Here is a 20,694-nt window from a genome sequence, read left to right as displayed (position 1 = left end):
AAACGGCCTGCATCTCTCTTGGAAGTCCGAGTGTGCGGGAGTGTATGATGTTAGCTTCAAACGGCCCATCCTACACCCCTGTCGGGTATGTTCCTATTTTAGCCTTGTCACCCCACCTTTCCCTTACCGTACCGCCCGAGTTCTTGGAGATTATGCATTAGCTTGAAACGGCCTGCATCGCTCCTGGAATTCCGAGTGTACAGGTGTGTACGATGTTAGCTTGAAACGGCCCATCCTACACTCCTGTCGGGTGTGTTCCTATTTTAGCCTTGTCACCCCACCTTTCCCTTACTGTACCGCCCGAGTTCTTGGAGATTATGCATTAGCTTGAAACGGCCTGCATCTCTCTTGGAAGTCCGAGTGTGCGGGAGTGTATGATGTTAGCTTCAAACGGCCCATCCTACACCCCTGTCGGGTATGTTCCTATTTTAGCCTTGTCACCCCACCTTTCCCTTACTGTACCGCCCGAGTTCTTGGAGATTATGCATTAGCTTGAAACGGCCTGCATCTCTCTTGGAAGTCCGAGTGTGCGGGAGTGTATGATGTTAGCTTCAAACGGCCCATCCTACACCCCTGTCGGGTATGTTCCTATTTTAGCCTTGTCACCCCACCTTTCCCTTACTGTACCGCCCGAGTTCTTGGAGATTATGCATTAGCTTGAAACGGCCTGCATCTCTCTTGGAAGTCCGAGTGTGCGGGAGTGTATGATGTTAGCTTCAAACGGCCCATCCTACACCCCTGTCGGGTATGTTCCTATTTTAGCCTTGCCACCCCACCTTTCCCTTACCGTACCGCCCGAGTTCTTGGAGATTATGCATTAGCTTGAAACGGCCTGCATCGCTCCTGGAATTCCGAGTGTACAGGTGTGTACGATGTTAGCTTGAAACGGCCCATCCTACACCCTTGTCAGGTACATTCCGCCGCCCGTATCTCACCCCCAACCGTACAGCCTGACTTCCTGGAGGCGATGCATTAGCTTGAAACGGCCTGCATCTCTCTTGGAAGTCCGAGTGTGCGGGAGTGTATGATGTTAGCTTCAAACGGCCCATCCTACACCCCTGTCGGGTTTGTTCCTATTTTAGCTTTGTCACCCCACCTTTCCTTTACCGTACCGCCCGAGTTCTTGGAGATTATGCATTAGCTTGAAACGGCCTGCATCTCTCTTGGAAGTCCGAGTGTGCGGGAGTGTATGATGTTAGCTTCAAACGGCCCATCCTACACCCCTGTCGGGTATGTTCCTATTTTAGCCTTGTCACCCCACCTTTCCCTTACCGTACCGCCCGAGTTCTTGGAGATTATGCATTAGCTTGAAACGGCCTGCATCGCTCCTGGAATTCCGAGTGTACAGGTGTGTACGATGTTAGCTTGAAACGGCCCATCCTACACCCTTGTCAGGTACATTCCGCCGCCCGTATCTCACCCCCAACCGTACAGCCTGACTTCCTGGAGGCGATGCATTAGCTTGAAACGGCCTGCATCTCTCTTGGAAGTCCGAGTGTGCGGGAGTGTATGATGTTAGCTTCAAACGGCCCATCCTACACCCCTGTCGGGTTTGTTCCTATTTTAGCTTTGTCACCCCACCTTTCCCTTACCGTACCGCCCGAGTTCTTGGAGATTATGCATTAGCTTGAAACGGCCTGCATCTCTCTTGGAAGTCCGAGTGTGCGGGAGTGTATGATGTTAGCTTCAAACGGCCCATCCTACACCCCTGTCGGGTATGTTCCTATTTTAGCCTTGTCACCCCACCTTTCCCTTACCGTACCGCCCGAGTTCTTGGAGATTATGCATTAGCTTGAAACGGCCTGCATCGCTCCTGGAATTCCGAGTGTACAGGTGTGTACGATGTTAGCTTGAAACGGCCCATCCTACACCCTTGTCAGGTACATTCCGCCGCCCGTATCTCACCCCCAACCGTACAGCCTGACTTCCTGGAGGCGATGCATTAGCTTGAAACGGCCTGCATCTCTCTTGGAAGTCCGAGTGTGCGGGAGTGTATGATGTTAGCTTCAAACGGCCCATCCTACACCCCTGTCGGGTTTGTTCCTATTTTAGCTTTGTCACCCCACCTTTCCCTTACCGTACCGCCCGAGTTCTTGGAGATTATGCATTAGCTTGAAACGGCCTGCATCTCTCTTGGAAGTCCGAGTGTGCGGGAGTGTATGATGTTAGCTTCAAACGGCCCATCCTACACCCCTGTCGGGTATGTTCCTATTTTAGCCTTGTCACCCCACCTTTCCCTTACCGTACCGCCCGAGTTCTTGGAGATTATGCATTAGCTTGAAACGGCCTGCATCGCTCCTGGAATTCCGAGTGTACAGGTGTGTACGATGTTAGCTTGAAACGGCCCATCCTACACCCTTGTCAGGTACATTCCGCCGCCCGTATCTCACCCCCAACCGTACAGCCTGACTTCCTGGAGGCGATGCATTAGCTTGAAACGGCCTGCATCTCTCTTGGAAGTCCGAGTGTGCGGGAGTGTATGATGTTAGCTTCAAACGGCCCATCCTACACCCCTGTCGGGTATGTTCCTATTTTAGCCTTGTCACCCCACCTTTCCCTTACTGTACCGCCAGAGTTCTTGGAGATTATGCATTATTAGCTTCAAACGGCCTGCATCTCTCTTGAACTTCTGAGTGTACGATGTTAACTTCTAACGCCCCATCCTACACCCCTGCCAGGTACGTTACTCTGAGATTCACCACCCACTGGAGTTAAGAGGGTCGAGGGTGTGTACAGCCCCCGGAATTTCCGAACGCCTAGGCAGAGACAAACCCCTCTCTGGCCTTGGATTCCGAGCGTACCCTTTGGGGTGTGTTCGTTGTCTTCGATCCATGGCTAAGCTTTCCTTCGGTCCACTAAAGTATACCGACTATTGCAGTCATTCGTTACACCAGCCTCGTTTAGGATAACAGATTTTGCCGGTATTACTACCCGCCTTTTGTACGTAACGTAGAGTTTATTTGCACTGTTTTTACTTACGCTCTTGCTTTATTCTAACTCCGACCGTTTCATCCTGCATTCGGATTACTTTGCTCGCTCTTATATTTCCATTCATCCACCTCTAACAAAACTAACCGCTTACTCACATTATTCCCTGTACGACAGCATTGTGTATATAGTAGATATTGAATATAAGTTTCATCTTTATTGCCTGTTTCATTTTTCTCCAGAAGAGATATTTCAGAGAGTATCAAAGTTTCACGAACATCTGACCACTGGACATAACCTTCTCTGACTGTAGCACGTAGACACCTGTAGGATACCGCCTACAGCCTACAGGTTCCGAGTGTCCTCGAAACTAGAGGTAGCGCCAGGGGTTTCTATCTTCGGAGAAGAAAACGGCAACAAATGGAGAAAGAAGGGCGTCACAATCCATTCTTCCAATTATTATAAGATTCTATTACATCTTTATACCGTTACATTTGAGTTAGGAATCATCCAGAATAGTGATGCAGATCAAGAGGTTATCCGAACAAGCCTGATCGATTTACATGATTAAGTTGGCACAATTATAAAGTAAAATTTGTGAAATAGGTTTTTCAACAAGATTGTCAGCTCATGGATGAATTTTCCATGAAAAAATTCGTCCTGCAAAGCGGGCGGGTTTAGTTAGTGATGAGAATAAATACTATTTTGTTACATAAAAGTAGACTTTATTCATTTTATAAAATTCTTCAACTATAGAAAAACATTTGCTGTATAAAATGAGGTTCAGTCTTTCTATATAAAATACAAAAAATAACCTTTTCTATGTAATAAAAATATCTATACAATAAACATACGAGAATTTGAGGACGGATTGAAATTGGATCACTTTGAAATAAAAATTTATATCTTAATAGGTACTTATTCGATTGATAATTGCTTCAAATATTCACTGCACAACAAATAAGACTCACCCAAAATGTCAGCTCTGCAAGAGTGGTCAAAAAAACCATTCAAAAAAACTTGCGGAAACCGACTAGGCGGGATAGATTTATGCGTATTCATAAACTTATTGAAACAATAGATGTCTACAAATCAGGTTTGCCAACCTGTATGCGTTAGTTGAGTTATAATTAAATCACTATGTACATCATAGATCAAATGGTGGAATATGTACCCACCATCTTTATATTTGGCGCATGTTCTACGTCATAGGTTGTGCAGAGTTACTGATATGTTTGAACAACAATTAAATTTAGGTTTACTTGGAGCAAAATGTCTCATCAGTATAAATTTCTTTCATTTGAAAACCTGAATAGTCGTTTGATCGACATAGATAAATTATCAATTGAATCTTTAAAAACTAAACTGAAAAGGCTTATCGACATTTATGACTCACTGTCACGATAAATACATTCTTGTGAGAAGCGAAAGAGTTGTGATTGTAACCAAGGCAACTAGTGATACTGAACACCCTTGAGGACATGAACTTTTTAATCCTAGAGCATCGGGATCGCCTGTAAAGAAAACATTATGAGAAATTTCTAGCACTCACATTCAAACCATTAAACTAACATGAGACAAATGAAAAAAGACACTCTAGATAAGCTCCATTCACTCTTTAAGCTACAATGGATATTTGCCCAAGTAGCAATCCATAATGACTTCATCAATAAAAGAACTTTAACTGATACAAATATTGCTTATTAAAATTGAATGTCCTGATATCTGGGCAGTCCATAGTAGACTATGGAATGAATGAAGTTGAGTGTTTTCGTATTTTCTCCAGGATTTTCTCGTTTTTTGCTTCACTTGTGTGATTTGCTCCTGATGATGATCTGTCTCAGTATTCATGAAATTCATTTCATTATAATGTAACGTAGATATTCGGGCCTAGTAGTCTGCATTTCATTCAATAGCGCTAAAGCTGCAGTGTGTTTTGACGCTGAAAATCAAATACCATACGATACGATATTCCCCATATTAATGCAGATAAATTTATTTGCACAATGAAGAACGCAAATAATTCATCTCTATGAATCAGTACTTGGTTTCCTTTGCTTTGGTCATAACTGGTTTGAAAATAAAATGAATTGTAAGCAAACTAAAGAAATAATTCCACGAAAATCACAAAAATCTTAGGGAAAATAAAAATATATTTTGACGAAAACTAAACGCAAGTCGTTTACAAATTCAAATTAAGCGTTCAAATGGTAGATTTTTGTGTCAAACAATAGATAAATTCAGGATAAAAATTCAATCTCATGTATCTAAGCAGATTAGACATAGTAATTTTTGACATTATTTCAACAAGATTTGCAAATATCAGCAAAGAAAAAAATCATTGGGCGATAAATCAGGTGTTGATTCCAGAGATCATCGAGATTAATCGGGAATTCTCGGAATGATTAGGTTCTGTGATAGCTGCAGATGCAAATAAATTCAAATAATTTCATTCTTGTCCAATACCGTCTGTTACCTGCAGCACAAATTTTGAAGATATTTTAAATTATCTTCTTTCTAACTTTACCCATTGCCTATGCTACGCCGCTGTGAAAGAGTTCTTTCAGTGAGCTCCGATCGACTTTGAACTGAAAGCGACTGAAAAGAATGTTACTGAAAATAATCAATAAATTTAACATGTTCAACATCATTTATATAGGGCATTCATTTCATTAGAATCTCAATGAATCATAATTAATCTTCCATTTCATTATTCCAATCTTATCAAACTTTACAAATAGATTCTCAAAATTTCCATTTCACACGAAAATTCGTTATAACTAATTTCAAAAGCAAAAGCAAGCTTTATTTTGACAGCCTGGCTATAATGTCTTACTTTCATTACAACCTTAAGTGACAGAAAGGTGCAAATATTTCTGATTTGCTCGTCATTGTGGATAGCACCGAAAATGAATCTCATGAAACCTTTTCTAGTTCTCCTTATAGTTTGGGGTGTAGTGAAGAAAGAATGACCCGTTATAATTAATTATTCAAATACATACATACATATTCAAATAAACATACATGTTTACTCAACAAACATGATGCTTTTGAAGCATGTTATGCATCACCAATGGAGAATTCCTCGTATTCAGTAACAATGCGTAGTTTTTGTAATCTTGTAAACCAACATTAGGAATGAAAAGGAAACAAAACATTACCCATTTGAAAGCGTATTTCTGGAGAGCTCATCCTACCATCTCCACCATTGGAATAAGCCAACACTCGCATTCTATAAGCTTTTCCGGGCGATAAACCAGTGACGAATCCTTCAAGTTTGTCTCCTGTATAGACGATGGTATCATTGGCAGAACTCAAAGGTTGATCAAACTCCCACACACGAATCTTGAAAAAAAAATTTTCTTTTTGACAGAAGGTAGCACTCATCGATAAATGAAGAATTTCACAAAAATCTTGGATACAAAATGTTTCAAATGAAAGTTTTTTTTTGTCTGTGCCTGTTTTATCCTCCACGTCGAAGTCAATGTATCAAATCTATGGATCTTATTAACCACTTGAGAGGTTTGAATGTTGAGTTAACACACCTTATAGCCTTGTATTGGTTCTTCTTGTTGTGAGGGTTGTACATAACGCCAGGTAACTTTAACGGTTGAAGGATTTATTGCCTGAATATGAACTGTGGAAGGTGGATTTTGAGGGGCTTTCCTATATGTCCTCTCTGAAAAATGGGTAAATTATTTAAATAAATTCTAACATAATATATTTCCAAGAAGGTAGGCAAAAATGTTCAAACAGCAAGTATATATTACCAATGAATCTTTCACTTTCTGGACCCTCTCCTGCACTGTTAAAAGCCATAACTTTGACATAATATTGGGTATCCGGTTGAAGACCCACTATCAAAGCCCAAGGTCTTATTGTTCTAGACAAGTAATACACACTGTCTGCTTCTCTAGTTTCAGTTTTCCAATATTTGATCTACATTAAAAGAACAAAAGATAAATCAAACTTCATTAATTTGGTTCATGAAACTTACCCTATAACCAATGAGTTTTCCCCTTACTGTTTCTCTGTCTTGAGCTATAGGCTGCCAAGTCACATTTAAAGCCGTAGAATTGAAACTTGTTGCAGACACCAGCTGAGGTGCTGCTTGGGGCATGTCTTCAGCAGAATATATGACACGTTCGTTACTGATAGGCCCAGCTCCTACATCGTTGATTGCTTGTACTTTCACAACGTATTCAGTGTAGTAATCATCAAGTGAAATGCTTACAACTGCTGTGCCTGTATTACCAAATTCTTTAAGCTCCAAGCTTTGAAATTCTGGTTCTTCGTAGATTTTCTTCCAGAAAACCTTGTAATGAATTCCTGTTGAGAATAAGAGTATTATATGTATAATATAGATTTTTTTATTTACTCTTGAATATAAACTGTCTGTAAAAGGAACTCGTGTGCATTTTCAGACATGTTAATCTATAATACCATTGAATGGGCTATAATAACTAAAAGAATGAAAGAGTTCATATAAATTCAAATATTGACCTCATAAATAAAAGGACATCACTCAATATTCGAAATTTTCCAACTTGATTTTATAAGAATATAGAATTGTCATTGTCAGAAAAAGGATTTCCATATTCCTAATTTGTAATGATTTATATTGAATCTCATGTTAGCAAGTAACCGATTATTTTAAAATTTCAAATTGTTATTGATACGGATTTTAGTCGTCCTGAGGAAGGCAATAAACATTACCTAAAGCTTGACGAAAATCAAGGAGTAATCTTAAAACAAAGCCACTAACTCTATCCCCACCAGAAATCTGCTCATGTCATATATTACAAGACAGTCACAATGCTTGCACTATATTTTAATCTTAATAACAGTCATGCTGCAATATTACCTGGACCATTCTGCTGATCATTCCTCAATGGTTCCCAAGTTATAGTTAAATCTCCTCTCTTTCCGCCACCTCCAGCAATATTTTGTGGAAAGATGTAAGGTCTGTCTGGAGGAGTTGCATGCTTAGGACTTGGTGCCGAGGGTACACCCATGCCAATAGAGTTCCAAGCGGCAACTCTGAACTCATAAACGGACCATGGAGTTAAGACATTTTCAATTGTGGCTTCTTTTCTTCCTGGAATGTTGGAAAAAAATCAATAACGCTTACCTCAATATATAAAAGAAGTCTCTATTTTGTTAGTTACACCATTTATAACTCAAGATCGACTGGAGTGTTCGTTATATGAAATTTTAAATGTTGGATTTGTCTGCGGCCCGGTTATTATAAAAATCATTGAACATTGTAAAATTCGAACTGAAAACTGAATTACATGGTTTTCACTAACATCTTTCTACAAAAGAAAGAAGAAAGCCTCTGCAGACAAAGTGGCTAATAACCTTCGTGGTTGATGCGGTTTTTCTCTTAATAAAAAAAAAACAAAGAAAAAAGGCAATCCAATTGGTCTTTACAAATTGGTCTTTATAAATTGTTGTTGATAGTGTTTCTTGTCTACCTTTGTTAACTTTTCAGATTCAATGTAAACTTCCCTCTATTGGGCTAAGTTTAAGAGTTATGTGCAACTTTCAACATAGATACGAATATTGTTTTGATGAATCCAGGAGGATATTGATACAATAAATTGCCCAAAAGTACACAAGAAATTCATCTAAATAGTTTGAAAGTAATTTTTTTCCAATAATCTGCTTAAATCATGGAAACAATATAGTATTCAAGGATTCAAGCATATTATTAAAAAAAAAATCAACTATCAAAACTGAGATGAAGATCTTATGTGTCCTTTTGAGCAATTTATCGATCATGACATGTGGTTTGAAGAATGACAAATGACATCGACATTTTTCTAGTTTAAAGGATGAAGAACTCTTTAAATATTCATATAATTCAAGCAACTGAATATCCTTACCAGTGTAACGTTCCACCTCCTCAGCATGAACATTGTGACTTATATTAACCCAAGTTGAATTCCAATTAGTTTTTCCGCTGATTGTATACGAAATAATTGGAGATCCATGAGAACCTCCATCTGTCCATTGTATCACAGCTGATGTTTTCTGTATCGAGACAACTTGCAAGCCTCCTGGAGGTCCAGGTGGCCCTTCAACAACTACATACGTTTTTGAGGATATCTGACCAACAGCAGATTTTATCACGCATTCATACTCTCCGGCATCCGGGAATGTAACGTTCACCACACTAAGATATCCCCCATCAATATACTGAAATTTTCACAACTGAAATTAAACTGAAAATGGATTTGAATAAATACTAACAATTCTATTGCCAGAGTTTTTGATATCTATATCCCTAATTCTCATTTGTCTGTGGTTCCAAGTGTAGGCCATGTCCAACATTTCTTCAGTATATGCCTGACAGTTCAGAGAAAACGAGCTACCAAGAGCTGAGACGATCCTTGGTTCTAACGTCTTTATCAACTGTGGTCCTCCTGGAAGATAGGGAATGAAACAAAGGCCTTTATGGGTGGACAAATTTTATTTTAGAATATCACGATTCTGTTCTCAACAGACACATCTTGAAGTAATATCAATCGCCGTATCAGTTAACTTTTTTGCACAGGCTGGGTTTTCAGATACACATGACGAATTTCCGTGATTATACATGGCGAGTCTTTGACTCATACAAAATATTTTAACAGTAGATTGTTGAGGCCAAAAGAAACACTTTTTTCTATACCATTTTTTCCGATTCGGCAGTGATAAAAAGATCTAGCCATTTCGAATTTTCACAATGACTGTACCAACCCTCAAAAAACAAAATTACCTTCAGAATAACTAGATAAATCTGTGACACTACACATCTGTGAATCTATTAAAGAGATTTGCATTCGGTCAAAGTAACCAATTTTTCGAATTTCAGATGTTTTTTATTTTAGAATATTAAATTACAACGGCGAATTATACGAGAAAGATGCCGAATACTTTTATTTCACAAACTATTCATTAGATAGCGTCTAACTAGAGTTTCAAGTGTTGGGTTCTTTGAATTTTTGGTATTTTTATGGTATGTAATGATTATAATGAGAAAACTGGAAGACGTAGGTGATATCTTGTGTTCGAAAAAGATTAATCAAATAAATGAAAAACGATAATCCGAAATTCATTCCATTCGATAAAACCGTTTGTGAGACGGAACTCAAATAATAATTTTTCATGGTTTTTCAACAACCTGGATCTTTTAAACTGAGCCGATTCGGAAAAAATGGTAAAGGAAAAAAGTGTTTCTCTTGACCTCAAGTATCTACTGTTAAAATATTTGTACGAGTCGAAGACTCGCACTGTATAACTCATGTTTGAATAAATCAATTTCATGGCGCCGTTTCTTTGACGTTCGCCGAAAAAAAAAATCAATCAGCTTCGTTTATAGTTCTGGCAGTGAAATAGATCAAGAAATTTGACACAAGCAACTATCGTAAAGGACATAAGTATGTTTGAAGCAGTTTACAGTTTCGTGAAAATGGAAATTACAAACTTTCTGCTGATACTTTGAATGAAAAATCAGTACAGTACAGTGAAAACAATTTGAAATATTTCTGCTGAATTCCTTCAGAAAAAGTTTTATGAAGAGAAAGAACAACAGAGAATCCATTCAAAGTTGACAAATTTTCGGAAATGCAAGAAAGGCTCAGGCAGCTGAAAGAAAGAATTTACAAGCAATTCCCCAAAAAAGAAGAAACAAGCTCAGCCGCAAGTTTCAATGGAAATAAACAAGATGGATTTTTTTACGAAATTTGTACTGTGGAATAGCATGATGGGGAATGAAGCAGCCTTTTGCTAAGTTGACTATTTCAAAAAGGAATTCGACAATTACGGTCAACATAAGGGGGGCATATTGGGTAGAATCCATTGTTTTCAAAAACACCACAAGGTGGTGAAAAACGAACTATTGGGTATCAATGGTTGACACCGAAAAGAGAGTCCTATAGGTCCCAGATGTGCCCAGCACATCTCTCTTTGGAAGAATGTTGAGCAAAAGAACCTCGAATATTACAACTAATCATCTCTTGGAACACCTAATATTGAATATTGATTGGCAAAAAATAAAAAAATTGCACAAAAATTTTCCTCTGGGTGTAAATCAAAAGAAAATGGACACGAGCAGCAGCCGATAGAATTGGAAATTTTGACCTTGGTGAGAAAGAGATGTATCACCTAATGAAATGAGCAAGAACAACAAGGTCTCTTTAGTCTGGGTTCCGGGTCATTCTGGAATCAAAGAGGCTAACACACTCGCCAAAGAGGGAGCCCACTGATTTACTGATTGCAGGGTGTGTTGGACGGATAAACCCAATCCTGCCACTGCGACCAAGCGGTCTATTGTAGCACACAGGCAAGCTCATAGAGCTAGACCTCTCCCTCCAGTCCCATCCTGCCCAAAAAGGAGATGATGTCGGAGGGGGAGTGATTCTTGAGTTCCTCTAGGATCATCTTCGGAGAACCAAATACTCCATGTCTAACCCTGTCTGCAGCCGGGCAGTCACAGAGGATATGCTCAATTGTTTCGTCCTCCTCTAAGCAGAGTCTGCAGAGCGGGTCATTGACGATGCTAAGCTTTTTGAGGTGAGCTCTGAGTCTACAGTGTCCTGTGAAAGCCGCCATTATAGATCTCAGATTTGTTCGAGAAAATCCTAGCCAACGACTGGTGTATGGGCTGGGAGTCACTGAAATAGCCCTATGCGAGTGACGTAGTTCATGACGGTTGCGCCAGTACTCCAGGACCTTTTGCCTTATCCATCTGTTGTTTCGGTCCCTGATTAAGGAATTGGAAATTCCTATACTGGGTTCCGGGCCAATAAGCGTTGATGTTGCGCCTTCTCTGGCTAGAGCATCCGATGCATCGTTGCCACTGAAGCCAGAGTGTCCAGGTACCCAAATCAGTTGCAGTCTGTTTCAACTTCCCAATTTGGAGAGTTTATATCTGCATTCAAATACCTGTGCCGAGTTGCATTTGTCTGCCGCGAGAAATTTAATCGCAACTTGACTATCCGTTAGGATTCTTATTGATCTGCCCGCCCAAACAATGTTAAGCAAATGGCTTGCGCACAGATCAATGGCGAAGATTTCTGCCTGAAAAGCAGTCGCCGACTTTCCCAGACTGGCACTGAGCTTAGTCAGCGGTCTACGGCTGTAGACTCCGGCTCCAGATCCCTGACTGGTTCTGGAGCCATCAGTAAACCAGCAAGTTCCCTGTAGATAGAATTCCTTGTGACAGAGCCATTCGTCTCTGCTTGGAATCAGAGAACTGAAGGTTCCATCTGTGCTGGTTCTAGTGATTATTTGATCAGTTCTCATGCCCATCACCTCGTCTGTCTCCAGTTGGACTGATAGACGACTGGGCACGAAAGTGAGTTTGTCAGGCTCATTTACGGTAAGGTGGTGGAGCCTGTGGGTTGCTAGTCTTGCCTCTCCCTGGACAAAAATGTGAAGTGGAGGGAGGTCTAATAGCAAAGAGGGAGCCCAAACCCCACTTGCTGCCCAGCACCTTGTATTGGTAAAAGAAAATGCATCAACAAGAAAGGGTTTCTGGAGAAGGAAGAAACTAAAAGAGAAACACTCTGGAGGAACTTTCCAGGAATGGATGATTCCAAAAATTTCCTTCGGGATTGGGAAACTAGAAGATATAAAAAGTATTTGGATCTCAGTAAGAATAAGTTACGCCTCCTCACTTGCTTCCTCCCAAGACATTTTTGCCTTAGGAAGCATATGATGAGAGGAGGAAACTCCTGTTCACCTTGTTACAGAATGCCTCGCCATTGCAAGCCTGCGCAAGGAATGTCTTGAACAAGAAAATTATAGGAGAAATGAGGATTTAGCTTGCTTGAAGCCCTTCCAGAAACTGGAGTTCATGGGAACTCTAGAGCTGGAGAGCGAACTGTAGATGGCCCCATCTCTGATGGGGGGCATAATAGACCTTAAGGTCGCAGTGGAATGTAACCCTCTTACCAGACCATAAGCTAAAAGATGTATCATGGTTAGACAGTGTTGTACCTGCCTACATGATACTGTACTGTGTTAATAATTAATAAGGATAAATTTTTCTTACGCAAAACAATCAGCCTTCCTTTTGATTCATCGACCCCTAGAGGATTACTTGCCATGCAAGTGTACAGACCTTCATCGTCTCTGGAGACGGGACTGATAACCAAATTTCCATTTTCCAAAATTCTTCGATGACCACCTGATCCTAAAAATTATGTTAATATTTAGTAGAACACTAATTGGTGTTGAGAATGTTTTTAAAATACCTATAACATTCCCATCTTTCTTCCAAACAAATTTCGGTTTAGGAGCAGCTTCGGGATTACATTTAATTGTTACATTTCCATGTTCAGCTGCATAGGTTTCAGATTCCACAGGATGTTTCTTGAAAGATGGTTTGAATGCTAAAAATTGAGGAATAAGCAAATAGAGCGAAAATTCGAGGAAAATACTTGGAGGAGTAAAAAAATAGGCTGAGCCAATATTTGTTATTAAAAAAATTACAATGCTCAATTGGGATTAAAATTTGTGATTATTGGCAGAACCACTTGCACGGACGCGATACTTTTTTTTCGTATGCCGAGGAGGAGAGGAGACTGGGATGAATCTTAGTAAGTACTTACACAGTACTCTTAATTGTGCTGAAGAATATTTCGTTTTCAATGTGTTGGCAGCACGGCACTGGTACATCCCGGGATCCCTGTCTTCATCAACTGGACTAATTGTGAGTACATTATCTTGAATGTTGATTCTTCCTCTGTCTTCTGGCGATAAATAACCTAACACTGTTACAAAATATATTAGAAATGTTCCCTGTATAATATATGACATCATAAAATACCTAGCTGTCTACCATCCTTCCACCATGTGTAATTAACGTCTGGAATTCCAAATGCTTCACAAGTCCAAACTAATTCGCCTCTTTTATCGATGTGTTTATCTTTCAATGGAATAGTGAAATTGGGCTCAGCTGAAAATATTTATTTCATCAGGGACAATTTGTAAAACTTTATAACATAAAACATCACTATCGGCAACGCAGTTTCACTTAAAAACCAAAAAATTATATTAATAGAAAAATTTTGTAGCAAATCCAGTTGGCTCCTTAATGCCCACACTGATGTCCACACCTTCTGGCAAGATTGAACTAATGCAGTAAATATTTATTTACGACAAAGATTTTCTGGCGACTGAGTTCCACACCAGTAATATCATTCATTTAACAACCCCATGGATAGGTCAGTGAGAGCAGCTAATGAGTCAGGTTTAGATTTGCTGAATTAGTCCCTATTCGATTTCAAAAATATATAAATAAAAAAAAATATTCTAATGAGCCAAGAACAATATTGATTTATATGCATCACTTTTTGTTTTTTTTAAGCCTTTTAGCTGGAATGTCTTTTCTTTTTGCTCTTTTCTTAATTCTTGTTTTTTAGATTTAGTAAAATGGTTGTACAGCTTAATAAATAAATGTTGAATAAACTTCAAATTACCTTGGATATCCAAAATGACACTGTTGGCGATGCTTGCTCTGTCATTATATGCTCTACATGTATATTCCCCTTGGTCATCAACTTCTACATGTGGGATAACAAGAACTCTATTGTAACTAGTTAAATACGAGTTCTTAGGCAAAGAAGAGCCAGTTCTGGTCCAATTATAACTAGGAACAGGACTGAAAAATATTTTGTGTGACTATCGTGTTAAGTACTATTGAAAAAAAAATTTCTACTCACTATCCGAAAGCGACACATTCTAGTCGAACTTCTCTTCCTGCTACTGGAGCTTCTGGAAAAGCCTTGGGAAAACTGTTTGGAAACTTCAACTGCTGATAATTGGCTGGAAATAACCACATGTTCATTATCATTTGAATGACTGTAGGAAAACTATATCAATTTTTGTTTCAATAAATCCTCATAGGAGTCTTATTACTGTATGAACCAAGAAATTCTCGTTGTACAATGAGTAAAATCAACACAAACATTTTGTGTGCATTTCTAATGCTATGTAAATTGCTTGAAGTTTCTTCAATTGTTGAGGAGTGTGTCATAAACACTTGAAGAGGGGTGGAGGGTAGTTGAGGGTAATAAAAGAACCCAAATATTGACCAAATCCTTCGCAATAAAAGTTTATCCATTTCTAGCACAAAAAGTTAGGGTTGACATTCAAAAAACTCTAATACCCTCATCCCCTCCAAGAGGTGAAATGGCAAACTCCTCATTTCTACATGAAAGGTTGCATGTAAAATAAAAATTGACCTGTTGGAGCATTTTTCTAGAAAATAAGTACCAAGGATATGAATTTCGTGAGTAACATCTTACTGTATAAAACAAGTTAGGTTAGTTACAATATTTTTAACTAGAGAACTAGACTGATATTCATGATCTGATTTATTTCAACCCCAAGTAATAGAATAACTATTGAAATTTCTGAAAAATCCAGGAAAAAAATTCATTTTCTCATATTCTGTAACTAAAATAATGACACTTGAATAATACATAAGATGATGACCATGAAGGCCCATCAGAAGTTTTTGAAAAACCACTTCACCTCTGTGAAGAAGTAATCATAATTTTGTGCTGAAAATTTACATTATGTGGTTTTGGACAATGAACTTTGTCCCTAAAATATTTTCAGACCTTTGCAACTTCCGGTTATAGCGGAAACAGCCTACTACTTTTTTATTTCAAATGGCACACCCAGAATAATATTAGCATCATTAGATAGCTTGATGGCAATTTCAACAATATACCATACCTTGGGTAATAACTCAACTGTTTATGATTTCTCGGGATTCTTATGAAAAAAATTGTGAAAACCAGAGTTTACACACATTTTGGAATATTTTTGCTGGGGAGGTTTTTTACAATAATTTCTTTACTATTTTCAAGTTCTCTATTATGTAGTACTGTAACACTGTTCGCCGTTTGAACCTAAAATGTATATTTATGAGAGGATCATCAAGTTGGACAAATCAAATTCATCAAACCTATGATTTTCAAATTACTAGCTAGTATACAGGGTGATTCATAACTATTGGGACATAGGCTAAGGACAGATTGTTTGGACCAAAATATGGCGATAGGACCAAATATACCTCAATAAAATATTTCTGTGGAAAAAGATAGAGGGCGTTAAAGTTTTTTAAACAGAATAATATTTTCTTCGAAGTTCGAAATTCCTTTATTAAAAGAATTAGAAAAGGCATAGAAGTCGGAGGAGGCCACGTAGAACATTTAATTTAAGTTTATTCTTTTTTTGTTGCATTGTTTTTAATTATGCTTTATCGTCGAAATGAATAAATCGTTACTTCAAATCCCCTTCCGATGCTCTGAACTGTTCAATTGTGTTTTTCTTAAAAACAGATGAAAAAATATACAGTGAAATTATTAGCAAAAAACGAAAGAAAAAATTCAACTTTAACGCCCTCTATCTTTTTCCACACCAATATTTTATTGAGGTATATTTGGTCCTATCGCCATATTTTGGTCCAAACAATCTGCCCTTAGCCTATGTCCCAATAGTTATGAATCACCCTGTATATTCAATTGTTTCTGTCGATTTCACGTATGAAAAAAGAGGGTTTACCCAAATTAACCTTAGACCTAATATGGAAACTTTCAGGGTTATCAAAGAAAAACTTGGAATAAGAGAAAAGAACCATTTCAAAAGCTTGATTATTTTGAGACTTCTGGAAACTGATAAATAGTTTTGACATTTTATGAATTCTTGATTAACAAACGAATTATTAGATAAAACCAAAGAAATTGTAATATATAATGCTTTTGAAAAGTTACGAAAAAATTCATTATTGATGAAACTGAGAGGTTTTCGAAAAAATCCTGTAACATGTTGATTTTGTTTGGCACAAAGGCACTATTTGACATACGACTCATATTTGTGACGTAAACGTTATTTGAGATATGATGTAATCTATAATTTTTTTGAATGGCAACACCCAAATGACCATACCAATTGATAGAGCCTATCATTTTACATAGACATTGTCAAAAATTATGGTTGTCTAACAGTGGCCTCAGCGACCGAGAATGTTTTGTATTGCTGTCAGATAAACACTTGAAATCGATCACGTAACAAATATGGGTCGTATGTAAAAAGTACCTTTGTTTAAAACAAAATCGACGTTTCAGAGAATTTTTTAGAAAAACACTTAGTTTCAGAAATAATGAAGTTATTCTTTACTTTTTCAAAGCACTGTTTATACTGAGTGCTAGATAGAAGAAAGATCGCCTTCCTCTATCTAAGATTTCAAATCGAACGTTCCCAATACTTTCCTACCTTATGTCAGTCGAATTGTTCATCTAGTATGAATGAGAAATAAATACATTTCATTTGTTAAAAAAACTTATTTTTTGATTCATACGGGACTTATGTGTATTGAACGCATGGGTGAATAATTGTGATATTTATATGATTTGTCAGAAAATCAGTGCAATAATTTTGCAGGTTTCATTGCAAATATATCAGTATCTCAACGGTAAGATGTCCAAATCTAAATTTTTTGGCAGAAGGAATTATTGACTATTCATGAATTGTTAGACCAAACCATGAATTGGTTGACTTTTGGGGTTTATAGCATAGTTTATAGTATTTATTGCACTAAGTGCATATTTGTAACTCACTATAATAATTCCAAAAGATCTGAACCTAATTTCACCAATGGAATTCGATATTACTGCAGATTCAATCAGTTGAACTGGTAGCGATGAATTGAATCTATATTATAAACGTGGTGCAAAAATGTAACACTGGAATTCGCTATCGGTGAAACTCAAGAATTCATTGGAGTTTTCTGATTTTTTTTTGCATTTAATATAGATATATAGACATGTGCACAGGAACATCTCCGAAAATGTGGCTCAACACAACTTACTTCCGAGTAGATCGTGCAACGTGCAATCGTCATTTGAAAAATCAAATGGAGGAAAGAAATCGCGCTGTTTCCCGTCCTATACCTTCGATATTTCAATTATCTGGTTATTACATGTCATCAAGTAATTTGAAATGGCACTTTTCCCTCATTACAAGATTTTACTTGGTAAATGGAATTGCGCTTGCTCTGTACAGTTCACAACCGTTGTGAACCACTCTACGAACAAAGCTTATGTAGAATTGATCGATAAAAAATATAGATCGTAATTTGACGATCTTGAGTTTTGATTAATTCGATTTGATGATCTTCTCATAAACATAATACTAAATATTGGAAAATTCAAAATGTTAGATTTTTTAAAAAGCCTCATCAGCAGAAAAGTTAAAAAAAATTACTCCCCCTTTTGAACCATTTTTTCCTATAAATCCCAATAACTGTTGAAATTGCCATCAAATCAACACGATGCAAAAATATGCTTGGTGTACCATCAGAAACAGAAAAGTTGTAGGTTGTTTTCGGTATAACGAAATGTAGGAGAGATTTGAAAATATCTCAGGGAGAAAGTTCATTATCAAAAATCTCAACATACAAATTTTCAGCCGAAAATTATGATTAGTTCTCCATAAGCATCTAATAGGCCACCATAGAAAATCACCCTGTATGTAAACCCTCATTTCTGATTATAGTCACAATGGTCATTGTTCATGAAATGAATATTTACTCACAATGAGGATTCACCATCAAAGGAAAGAAAGGCCCATTTCTTCCAGAGTCAGAGAACTCTGATCTTACGCTGCAACTGTAAGTAGCCCTATCAATGGTCTCTAATGCTGAAAAGTAGAGAGCACCATCATATGATACAAAGACACGTTTATCCTCTTCGACGAAGTTTGGGAAATAATCACGAGACCATGAGTACTTCACAGCTGGAAAATAGGCTGGAGGATCACAGTATATAGATTTTCCCCAATTTTGGTCTCCTGATTCTGGTGAACGTTTCAGAACAAATTCTAGGATGAATCCAAAGTTCAGTTGCACGCTTTCTGATATGATTGTGCCAAATTTGTTTGTTGCTTTACAGTGGTATGTAGCATAGTCTTTTTTTTGTTGAGGATCATAAATTATCAAAACACCACCACTAACAGTATATCTTCCATCTTCAAGTGGATCTATCTTTCTTGCAACCAGTCTATCATTTTCATAGTATTCTCTGAACCATTCATAGGTAGGTTCTGGGTAACCACCAGCTAAGCAACTGAAAATAAACACAAAAAATTCAATGAAATTTTCACTTTAGCCTTATTGGAATAAGATATACCTCAAACTAGTTACGTTATACAAAGTTCTCATAGACGTATCAAATGTGACATCTTTTGGTTGCTTGATGAAATAAGGACCTCTGGGAATTGTCTTCCTATCCGCAATATCAACACCATATGTATAATCTCTTTCATCCGACACCAATCTTTGAACTGCTTGAATATTTGCTTCACATATAAATAAAAATGGTTCATCACCTCTAACCAATTGGAAACTCCAATGCATAACATTTCTGGTAAAATTATAGGCCAAATAATCTTTCCCATAAGGTTCATTGTCAGGTAAAAATGCACTTTCCATATTAGTTAACTGGGTGCCGTCTGGGTTTGCCCAGTAGTTAGGTTGTTGTTGGTGAGCGCCTATATACCATTTTCTATGCTGAGGATCTATTAAATTCAATTGATGAACCAAAAACCCATGCTCCTCAGAACTACTTATAGACACCAAGTCAGAACCACCAGCATCTACTGAGTACGTCTGAAATATTTAAATAATAATAATAATATTCAAATCAAAACCTTCAGTTCTTACTTGACAAACTCTCCGTGCATCATGATAATTCCTTTGTGGAGATTTCACAAATCTATAACAGGATTGATAATGTTGCACCCAGTATTCAGGGCATTTAAAATCATAAAATATTTCATTGCTCATATAGTTAGGGCTGCCAGCATAGTCGTACTGTTGTCCAGGTTGCAAATTGTTTTGTGCACTGATAAGGGACAAACATCCCAAGAATAATAAAATCCACATTCCTGGTGCTATTATAAACTTCAACTAGATTACACACTTTTACGCGTATATCGTTTCAAGAATATTTCAATTCAACATCTCCTATGCGATGGGAGTGGCTATTGAATTCATTCAAAGCAAGATTAAGATACAAATGAACGAAGAATTTGTTTCACATTACTGATTATCATTTAAACAATGGAAACTATTAATATATAAGAGGAATGTATATATAATAATTATCAATTTCCTTGATGAGAAACTTAAATCATGACGAATGAATCATCTCTAGGCGCACTAGTTTGTTGTTTATTAATTATTAAGTGCGTCAACGGTCAACGTCAACGTCATAGACCATAGACAATAATAAAAATTAATTTGAATCCAAAGAAATTTTTGATTGAATCAGTGATTACAGATTGCTCTTTGGTAATATGTGCATTGTATCAAAGAGTAACCAACACCCAAGTTGGTTACTCTTTGATTGTATACAGACTGATTTTTTTAAGTGTTTCATTAGACATATTCGAGGAAGGAAATGTAAAACAGTTTTAGAGTACAACTTGAATTGTAAAATATTTTCAAGCGGAATCTACTTCCGGTTTTATCGGAAACGAATATAACTTTAAATGCAACACCAAGTATATTTATACGTACAAATTCAAATTCTGCGTTCAATTCTACACTGATTTGATGTATGATATGCGCAATCACTCAAGCGATTTTTGAATTATAGCCTGATTGTCTAATTTTTTGAAAAAAAGATTGTCACAAATTAGTGTCTCTTCTTCAAAATCCCTCATTGTAACAATTTCTTTTTGCTAAAGTGGAACAAGAGAAAG

The 20,694-nt window shown here is 37.5% G+C and overlaps 1 protein-coding gene across 1 annotated transcript; it reads right to left on the bottom strand.

The window, feature by feature from the left end:
* Positions 1-3,631: 3,631 nt before the first annotated feature.
* Positions 3,632-20,178, bottom strand: LOC123321479 (contactin). Its single transcript, XM_044909111.1, has 17 exons — positions 19,652-20,178; positions 19,119-19,597; positions 18,526-19,055; positions 14,643-14,745; positions 14,400-14,581; positions 13,748-13,876; positions 13,530-13,691; positions 13,173-13,310; positions 12,971-13,111; positions 9,184-9,356; positions 8,817-9,129; positions 7,793-8,026; positions 6,926-7,257; positions 6,699-6,867; positions 6,474-6,607; positions 6,090-6,273; positions 3,632-4,442 (listed from the first exon to the last, which is right to left on the bottom strand). Exons 1-17 carry the CDS (start codon positions 19,871-19,873, stop codon positions 4,327-4,329), a joined length of 3,741 nt encoding a protein of 1,246 aa, XP_044765046.1. The 5' UTR covers positions 19,874-20,178; the 3' UTR covers positions 3,632-4,326.
* Between the last annotated feature and the right edge of the window lie 516 nt (positions 20,179-20,694).

The sequence above is a fragment of the Coccinella septempunctata genome, chromosome X, assembly GCF_907165205.1.
Source record: "Coccinella septempunctata chromosome X, icCocSept1.1, whole genome shotgun sequence".
NCBI classification, from domain to species: Eukaryota; Metazoa; Arthropoda; class Insecta; order Coleoptera; family Coccinellidae; genus Coccinella; species Coccinella septempunctata.
This window is presented reverse-complemented; position numbering and strand designations above follow the sequence as displayed.